We start from the raw sequence: 10,106 nt of genomic DNA on the forward strand, positions 1-10,106 counted from the left end.
TGGAATATTTGAGGTCAAGGTTGACAATGAGAGGATTCCATTACGCAATGGGGTTCATGTTCTTTTTATTCATAAGGACTTCAAGTACAAGGTCACTCTGCAACCAAATACTACTCCATCTTGCGACTGCCTAAAGCCAAACCTAACTGGTGTGCCATGTGCCCATTTTCTTGCTGTTTGCAAGTATAGGAATCTAAATGAAAATCAAATAGTTCATTCATATTACTCTTCCAAAGTACTTGCAAACACGTGGGCTGAACAATTTCATCCTTACGAGAACCAAAATGAGTGGCCAACATATAGTGGCCTGATTATTGTTCCTGATGATAACTTGATAAATCTTGGGCGGTGTCAACACAAAAGAATTCGATGTACATGGGTGAAATGCAAGGAAGCCGAATGGGACACCAAGCCCGGCGTTCGATAACGGACAATAATCTAACAGATATGCAAACTAGTTTTGTGGTACTGGTGTATATGTAAAATTATTTTCATCTAATTTTACTTTTTTGCATTTACTGTAGGTACATCATCTAGCTAGAGACAGACCATTACATCGAGTCGAGGACAGACCACATCATCGAGTAGAGGAGAGAGGTCGAGTCAAGCAAAGAGCATATCATCCAAAGGAAAGAGGCCGAGTCAAGGGAATAGGACATCACCCAATGAAAAGAGGACATGTCAGGGGACGAGCACATCATCCATAGAGAAGAGGTCGAGTAACTAGAAAGGCACGCCATACAATCAAGGATGGACATGATTGATGATTTGCATTTGTGGTATCACATTTTCCTTTATATGAAAAAATATATACTCGAGATGAACTTATCAAATAAGGAGTAACAAACACTTTTTTGGGAACTATTACAATCCATATCTGTCATAGCACAAACAAAATTCCTGGACTGCTTTTTGGGGCAAAATACAAAAGGATTTGGTCAGCTACACCTCCAGGTCGCTCTACAGATGACCATTCTAACCAACTACTCGCTACGAACTCCTTTATATAAGCCCACTAGCTCTACCAAGCTCATTCGAGTTGGTTTATTGGGTAACTTGACCTACATCTTGTGTTGTCGGTTCCCCATCTCTCATCGCTTCACCAGCCTTAAGGTATGTTGTAAAACCTTTGCCGGAGTATATCCATTGATTGAACACATCAGATTTGCTCTCTTTTGGGGGGCTTGGTGGGTTAGCAATATCAAAAACCTCTTCATCAAATGGAATATCTTCAATGTACAGTGGTAACCTAGCCTCAGTAAGCATGCTTTGCAGCCCAGGCTCCAAGTTCAAATCCAACAAATTTCCTACACAAGACCTCAATATAGTTTTCCCTATCTTCTTGCATCCACTAGTAATAGCACATTTAATACCCCGTGTGGCATTCTTTATCTTGCATAACCCTTGCAAGTGACAAAACAAATATTGCATGACACATTTATTACTATATGATGTAAATAGTACAATGAAAATGAAACAAACACTTACAATTTGAGCCAGTGGCGGACCACTAGGCATGTAGCCAGTCCATTCGATGCTATCTCGAGGATATGGAATAGGTTTATCTAGGCCGCCCAAGCATTGAGAATCGAAGAATACTATGTACATACCATTTTGTTGGAACCAATGTCTATAATGAGGTAAACTTGCTACATCAAAGGGAATATCGTCTGGCCACACTGTTGCATCAACACGGTTGTATTCTTGAACATAATTGCCAAGGATTTTTAGAACAAGTGCTCGAGCATGCCAATTTATCTCCCTGGCCATTGAATTATCCGACAACACATGGAAGCGTTCCCGCAGTTTACCCAAATCTAGAGAGTATTGTGAATTCCTCACAACAGTATCATCATCACCTTTTCACCTTTTCTTTTGTTTCATGTGTTGTTCATCCACAGGAATCCCAAGCAACCTCTCAACTAATTCTGACCATTGTGTATCAACTTTTCCAACAAGTGGTTTACCATGGATAGGCAACCCCCACAAACAACTGACATCTTGCAACGTAATAGTCATTTCTCCTACAGGTAGGTGAAAACTGTTTGTCTCGGGCCGCCAATGCTCCACCAATGCCGATATCAAATATTTTTCGACATTGATTTTCCTCATCTTAGCAATCTGATAAAAACCAAGGTTCCCTAAAGTTGATGTACATGGGGGGTCAAATGGGATGCCAACATGGTAACACCGTACATTCAAGGAAATGTTAGGCTGAATCAATAGACACAACAATTAGTTTTTAGTTAATCACTAAGTCTAACAGATGACATGCGAATTTAAAGGATACTCACATTTTCCCAAGTTTTGGATACTTTGTGTTGGCTGTGAGGCATCCATACAAATCACTGAAACATCCATTTGTATCCATTTCAAGACCCTGTTACAACATAAAAGGAACGAGTAAGATGTTGACATGAAAGATCAAAGCAATCAATTGAATTTATTCTTCACAATACTACACTGATAAATAAAACTCAAACAATCCAATGTTTTCAGCTATGCCTACACAGTCGGTGTAATCAGTAAAGCTACAACATAATAGCATAGGAATCAATTATGCTTAGTTGCTCAAGTACTATGTTATTTCATAACAGTTCTGAAATTTATAATACTTTGGTTGGATGCACAATACCTTTTATGAAAGAAACAGAACTAACTTATATTATTTCATAACTCTTACTTTCATATGAATAAGAGACAAATAGTAGATCATTAGTCAAAAGAAATTTGAAAGCATCTGCTCCTTGTACTGTTTAATTTGAAAGCATCGACACTGTAATCACTAATTAGGGGCTAGTAGAATGCGTGGCCGGAGTAATGTTTAATTAGGGAATAGCAGAATGCATACCTTCTATGCACCCTGGGAAGATCCACACTGTTACCAATGGTTTGGACGACGTATAGACAATCAGTGGAGAGAAGGGAGAGGGATGAACACCTCCGGCCAACTCGCTGATGTCGCCACGGCGGCGGCCTCCGTCCACCCCCTTTGGCCGAGAGGAGGTCGGGGGCAACCGTGAGGATGTGGGCATCGGGGATGAGCCGGAGGTCGGGGCGGTCGTGAGGAGGTGGGGGGCGAGGCGGAGGCGGAGGCGGTCCGTAGCAAGGTGGGCGGCGGGAATTAGCCGGAGGTCAGAGACGGCCGTGGTAGGAGAGGAGATGAAGGTGGGCGACAGGCACGAGATGGATGCAGCGACCGCTAGCAGGCTAGTTCAGGGTGCGACCCAACCAGATGGTGGATTCTATCCAAAATAGCGTCCAGGGTGGGGCGTCGTTAGCATATGCGTACACAGTGGGACGTTGTTGTCCACCATGTCCTTACTATATTTAAAATTCCCATTTATACTTTATTGCTTTCGTAATTACTGGTTTATTAATTACTATTAATAAAATTTTCGGTACCGTTGGCCATGCCCTAATAGAGACACAATGGTTAGTAACTTTAACATTGTCAAAAATGATACTCCCTCCGATTTAAATTCATTGACGCAGTTTTAGTACAACTTTATTAGTATAAAACACTAAAGCTACATCAATTAATTTAGACCAAAGGGAGTGCTCCACTGTTTCTTAGGTTGTGTTTGATAGCAAAGTACTATATAAATCAAAGTATCAAAAACTGCAGTAATTTTGCTTGTAGGTGTGAGATATCATGGTTTTACCAAAACAGAGTATTTTAAAGTATTCACAATACACAGAACCTGTTTGGCTGTTGCCGCACAACATTACAAAATTTTGCTGCCTACACGTTTCGTTTAAGCACTCAGGAGCTCTTTTTTAAAAAAGAGGTTTGGAGTTCTTTCTTTTTATGTAGAGAAAAAACTACAGTTTGCCCAATACTACAGTATTAAAACCACAACTGCTAGGGGCAACCAAACATCTCTTGTAAATAAAACTATGATAATTTTAAAAACTATAGTATTCTCAAAATACTTAGAATATACTTTGCTATCAAAAGGGGCCTTAATTTCCAGATGGTCCAGAAGATAGTGAATACCAGATGTTTCTCACCAGATTTGAATTTGGAGGAAGGACTAGGTGCCAAAAAGTTCACATTATACCCTAAAAAAAAGTTCACATTATTAAAAATCAACTTGTGCAGATTTTTTCGAGTCTCAAGCTAGGAACACTGTGGCCGGAACATGTCAAAGTCAGCGCAAAGACTCTGCCCACACTGCTCAGCTTAGATGCTGACTGATAACGTGCTAAAAAAAATGATGCTGATTGATGATAGCTGTGTTTTCTGGTTAGTGATGGTAGTCGACGTGCTGGTCTTTGCTTACCAAGGAAAAACTCGATGTCGGCTCGATCTTGCTATCAACTTTTTTTCTTTCTTTCTATCAACTAAAATTGCTTGTGATTTACTAATATTGTAATGGCATCAGTCTGATCGCGTGTGTGTGAGATGGTATTCTAGTCTCTTGTCCGGCGCCCATTTTCATCACGCATTGCGACAGATTTTTCTTGGTAATTGACGTGGCAATACAATATTTCCTTTGGGAGCAACGGAAAGTAAATAAGTACTCCCTCTATAAACAAATATAACAATGTTTAGTTCACTACTTTAATGATCTAAACGCTCTTATATTTGTTTATGGAGGGAGTAATTTGCATTCACCATTTCCTCCCGCAAATTGAGCCGCCTCACGTGCGCAAGCGCGCAATGCTGCAGCATCCTCTGCACTCCGCAAGAACACAAGTCCTAACAAGCAGCCGTCGAAAAACGAGACACGCTAAGCTAAAGACGGCATCCGCGGCGGCATCGGCGGGCACTCCGGCCGCGGCAGCCCCGGCAGCGACGGCCCGAGCCCTCCGCGGCAGAGCGGGCACGTCCGGCGCTTCCGGAGCCAGCGGTCGACGTCGCAGCTCGCGTGGTAGAAGTGTCCGCAGGCCGGCACCACCCGCACCAGCTCGCCGGCCTCGCCCTCGCCGTACTCCGACAGGCAGATGGCGCACCGCTCCTCCTCTTCCTCCTCCTTCTCCTTCTCCTTCTTCCTGGCGGCCGCCTGCTTGTACGTCATGAGCGTGTCGTCGCCGAGGGCGCTCTCGACGTCGGCGTTGTGCACCGCGGCGGTGCCGACCGCGTCGTCGCAGGCTCCGCCCGAGGCCATGACGGCCACGGCGACGATGATGACCGCCATCACGACCACCGCGGCGATCTCGAGGTGGAGCACGAGTTCCGGGTCCATGCTCAGTGCTCCTTGGCCAATGCCAATGCCAGCGAACTGCCGCTCCAGTCCAGCCTTTGTATAGGAGCTCCGGTCCAGAGCCTTCTCGGCCAAGTCAGTACGTAGTGTCAAGGAAAGACAGGGGTTGAGCTTTCGGAGAATGTTTCAGCTTATTTCCTTTCTTCTTCCCTCCACTCGACAATTCCCTTGCGGCTGTCTTGTTTCACTACTCCAGTTTTGGACTTAATTCAATTGTCTTCTTCTTCTCTCTCTTTTTATCCTTTTTGAAAATGAATCAATATGTGATTACGCGTAACTTGTATCCCTTTGCCACTCTTAATATAAAATGAAAAACAACGTCGCTGTCTTCCATTTAAGACAGCCTCACTGGTTACAACTGAATCTGTTTGTTCATCAATTGACTTCAGTATTTTCTTAAAATCCAACCATGCTTTTTTATTCTTTCAACTAAAAAAAGTTATCCACATTATGTTTTTTCTTTCGCGATGCACAATAGGTTACATACGAAGAATTTGTAAAAAAAAAAAGGTTACATACAAAGAATTGCTCTTAAATTAATCGGGTAGATCATAGAAATTGATTAGTTGATGCGCTCGCTTGCGTGCCGACCACATAGAAAAACAGAAGCACTAAGATTGCAGTGACGCGCTTTGTGTAAATAAACCGTATGTATATATACTGCACTTGTTCGGGACAGTAACGTTTTGGCTTATACTCCACTGTGAAAATTCGCGGCAGCTGACGCTGGCAAAATCGCCGAACCTTCCAATTGTGTTGTAGGCCGGCCCTGCTGGTAAAATTCCGTGTTTTGACCCTTTTCACGTCTAAAATCAAGATCTGACCCCGGTTTGAATCTTTTTCGACATTTGACCCTTTTGGCTACCGCCGTCCTCCCTGGCGGTAGATGTGTACAGGCTACCGCTGTCCTCCCTGGCGGTAGGTTGCTTTGACGGCCGTCTGGCCGTTAACGGTGTCTGACGTGGCAAAGGGACCTACCGCCGCACACCTCGGCGGTAGGCTCGAACACCCTACCGCCGAGATCTTTGGCGGTAGGGTCCTGGAGATAAGGTTCGGTGGGGTTCACTCACCACCCACCCACTCCGCTCATCTTCTTCCTCCCCGATATCACACTCCCTCCCCCTTTTCTCCCCCACCCAAGCACCCACTAGATTCACCTTCATTGCTTGAGATTTGTCCCGTGGATCGAGGCCATTTGCATCACCCAAGGTACCTCCCCATCCCCCCTTCATTTGGTTGGTTCAAATCATCTAGTTTTGTTGGAATCAACTAGTTTTGCAACCCCCTAGTTCTTCCTCTAGTTTAGCATTTATTGTGCATTTATGGCACATTTATGGGGCATTTATGGTGTATTTATGGTTGATCTAAGTAATATGTGTCACTCTTTGTTGTGGCAAGGTAGCTTAAGAGTTAGGGTTAGGGGTTTAGTTAGGTTAGGGTTAGTGCTATGATTAAGGTATACTAGTTGTTAGATTCAAAATCTTATATTTTAGATAGTTCATCCATATGAAATGATCGGTCCATGGATGACTCAATTTTGTTCCATTGTTTTTAGATGGATAAACTAGTGAATGTGCATTATTTGGACAAGGTGGCTTTCATGGATGGAAATACCGACGAATGGGAGGAGGCCATGATTTTTGACACAAGCCCGAGCTATGATGATATTGTCGTGAAAGTGAGAAATGTCCTTAATTGGATTAACCCAAGTGATGGTGTGAAGCTTATTGGACGGTATGATGTGGGAGTGGGAGTAAGATCCCGATTAAAGAGTATGTCCATCACCTCTCAATTGCATTGGGATGTTTATAAGGAGAAAGTTGAGGGATCATAAGACAAGTCACTTGAGTTACTTGCCACAAGACAAGTAAAGGTTGAAGTTCATCGGCCACTACTTGACTTGAACCGGAATGTGTCCTCCCCAATACATGATGCTGTCGTGGTGTATGGCCACAATGCGGCTAGCCAACCACCAAGTAGCCAACCAAATGAAGAGGACATCAATGCTAGAGCCATAGTTCTTCTAGGTGATGATCATGTTGGAGATGAGGCCGTTGCTCATGTGGATGAACATGCAAATGTTCATGTTGATGAAGATGCCATTGCTCATGTTTATGGAGATGCTATTGCTCAAGATGATGTGTATGCGGAAGAAGAAGAGATTCATTACAATCCCATTGGTGACTTGGATGTCATTGTGCATCAACAAGACATGGACCGGAACCTCCCTTATAGCCGTATGTGTAGGTATGAGTCGGATGATGAGGGTCCGCTGGAAGAATTGGATGAGGATGGATTCACGCCGCAAGAAAATCAAATTTACAAGAAGGTCAATGGCAAGGAAAGCCTCTTTGTTTCGTGATCTTAGCCTTGCCGACAAGGCCATTGTTGATGGTGGCATGAGGTTGGGCTTGATCGAACCATCGCCTTGCCCGAGGATGGGTGATCCAAGGCCACCGAGTGAGGACGAGAATGCTCATTTGAAGAAAGGGATCAAGTTTGGTTGTTTACAAGAGTTCAAGATATGGTTGAGTGACTATGCCATTCGGAACCATAGGCCGTTCGTTGTTGGCCATTCCAACAAAAAATTGCGCTACACAATCAAATGTGACAAAGAAGGTTGCCCATGGAAGGTCCGTGGAAGAAAGATCAACGAAACCGGGCAATGGGAGTTGAAGAGTTGTGTGGCCACCCACAAGTGCATACCGCCGGAGAAAGCGGACCGAAGCAAGGGACACCGCCAACTCACGTCCGAGTATCTAGGCTATAAATTGTGGAATGAGATATCCCATGATCCAACCGTCAAGGTGAAGTTCCTCATGAGTTCGGTCTTTGAAAGATTCGGGTACCCGGTCAAGTATGGAAAGGCCTGGATGGCGAAGGCAAACGCTATAAGGATGTTGCATGGTGATTATGTCGCCGCGTACAACATTCTTCCGAGAATGTTGGGAGCCATTGCTCATCGGAACCCGGACATGCGCCATAGGGTCGAGTCAATCGAGGGAGTGTTTCATCGAGATTTTTGGAGCTTTGGGCAATGCATCGGTGCATTTAGGCATTGCCGCCCTGTGTTGTCAATTGATGGCACATTCTTGACCGGAAAGTACAAGGGCACGTTGATGGTAGCAATGGCCCACTCGTCCAATGACAATGTGTTACCGGTGGCATTTGCGTTGGTGCCTTCTGAGCACGATGATAATTGGCAGTGGTTCATGGATCATGTGAGGACGAAGGTGATTGGCCCCAAAAGAGAGGTGTGCATCATATCGGATCGCCATCATGGGATTCTCAAAGCAATAGAAGTTGACATTCCAGGCTATCCAAAGCTCCAACACCGTTGGTGCATGAGGCATTTCGTGGCAAACTTTTACCGTGCATGCAAGAGTAAGGAGTTTTGCAAAGATCTTACCCATGTTTGTGTGGCATTCAACACCGACAGATTCCAAAGCCGCTATGATAAGCTATTCAAGGCGTTGGTGAAGAACAAAGGAGGGAGAGAATTCTTGACAAGGAATTTTCCGGAGAAGCATAAGTGGTCACGTGCTTACGACGAAGGAGGTTTCCGATACGGAGACATGACAAGTAACATGGTGGAATGCTTCAACAATGTGCTCAAGGGTGTCCGTTATTTGCCGGTCACTTCAATAGTGAAATATACCTTCTTCAAGCTTAACGAGTATTTTCTGAGGCATTCCGAAGAGACCGCCAAATGGATAGGTGAGAAAATGGAATTTCCCTTCAAAGTTGAGGATTGGTTGAAGCATCAAGCGCACAAGTCTTGGCGTCAACAAATCATTAGTTTTAGTGAAAAAGAACAAATCTACCAAGTCGATGAGCCGGGTGGCACAACAAGGGACGGCATGACATATGGTGGAGTAGCATATGAGGTGCGCCTCAAGACCCGGTGGTGTTAGTGCGAGAGACCTCACAAGTATCATTGGCCTTGCTCGCATGTGATGACCGCCTCAAGGTTCAGAAACTTGAAAGTATCCAATGGTACCACCTTGCGGTTGCATGAGTTCACATTGGAACGAACGAGGTTGACATGGACTCCTAGGTTTCATCCCTTCCTAGATCAGTCACAGTGGCCTGAGTATCATGGGCCACACATCGTCCCCGACCCCGAACTCATGGTGCCTACAAGGGAAGAAGAAGAAAGAAGAGGTTTAGGGGTGACATGGATGACCTAGCTGGATACACCGGAATGAAACAATTTGGTAGCGGCCATTTCATGGAGGCACCGGGCATCAACAATTGTGGTAAATGTGACGAGCCGGGACACAATGTTAGGAAATGCACCAAAAAGCCACGGACCAATGCCAACACTCCGGATCCTAGTCAAAGTGGTGCTCGAAGAGGAGGTACCGGTGGCACACGAGGAGGTAGGGGTGGTGGTGGACGAGGAGGCAGGAGTGGTGTGCGTGGAGGACGGACGAATCTTGGCGGTAGTGGACGAGGAGACAGTATGAGAGGGCGTGGGGGCGGTCGGGTACCGGTGGTCGTGCTCCTAGGACGATAAGGGTTGATAGAGGAAGGCCTATTGACATCTTGCTTAACCCAGATGGTTGAAATAAGGTGAATGGTACTTGTTATTTGGACTTGTTTATTTGTTTTTTTGCATACATACATGTTATTTTACTTTACTAACTACCAAATTTGTCTTTATAGGCATGGCTTTTTCCGGTTCCGTGACGAGGCCACCGTGTGCTAACCGCGAGGATATGTCGGATAAGTGGACAGACGCCGAGTTGGATAAGGTGAAGGACAAAGATATGAGAACTCCATCATGTTGGTGTGGAGATGTTTGCAAAGTTAAGGTATCCACCGACCGCAAGAAATCATGGACGGAAGGAAGAAGATATTTTGTTTGTCCCAACTATGCCTACGATCGTCCTC

The 10,106-nt window shown here is 44.7% G+C and overlaps 1 protein-coding gene and 1 long non-coding RNA gene across 2 annotated transcripts; both read right to left on the reverse strand.

Annotated features, from left to right (window-relative positions):
- Nucleotides 1-862: 862 nt before the first annotated feature.
- Nucleotides 863-3,177, reverse strand: LOC119306179. The gene is made up of 4 exons (XR_005148883.1): nucleotides 2,852-3,177; nucleotides 2,295-2,380; nucleotides 1,489-2,141; nucleotides 863-1,403 (listed from the first exon to the last, which is right to left on the reverse strand). It is a non-coding gene; the product is annotated as an uncharacterized LOC119306179 (long non-coding RNA).
- Nucleotides 3,178-4,736: 1,559 nt separating this feature from the next.
- LOC119310125 (E3 ubiquitin-protein ligase EL5-like) lies at nucleotides 4,737-5,192 on the reverse strand. Its single transcript, XM_037585964.1, has one exon. The coding sequence runs from the start codon at nucleotides 5,190-5,192 to the stop codon at nucleotides 4,737-4,739; it is 456 nt and encodes a 151-aa protein (XP_037441861.1).
- Between the last annotated feature and the right edge of the window lie 4,914 nt (nucleotides 5,193-10,106).

This window comes from Triticum dicoccoides, chromosome 5B (genome assembly GCF_002162155.2).
Source record: "Triticum dicoccoides isolate Atlit2015 ecotype Zavitan chromosome 5B, WEW_v2.0, whole genome shotgun sequence".
Lineage (NCBI taxonomy): Eukaryota > Viridiplantae > Streptophyta > Magnoliopsida > Poales > Poaceae > Triticum > Triticum dicoccoides.

Excerpts from the sequence above, each read along its gene's own strand:
- LOC119310125 (XM_037585964.1), bottom strand. The coding sequence starts at position 5,192 with ATGGACCCGGAACTCGTGCTCCACCTCGAGATCGCCGCGGTGGTCGTG.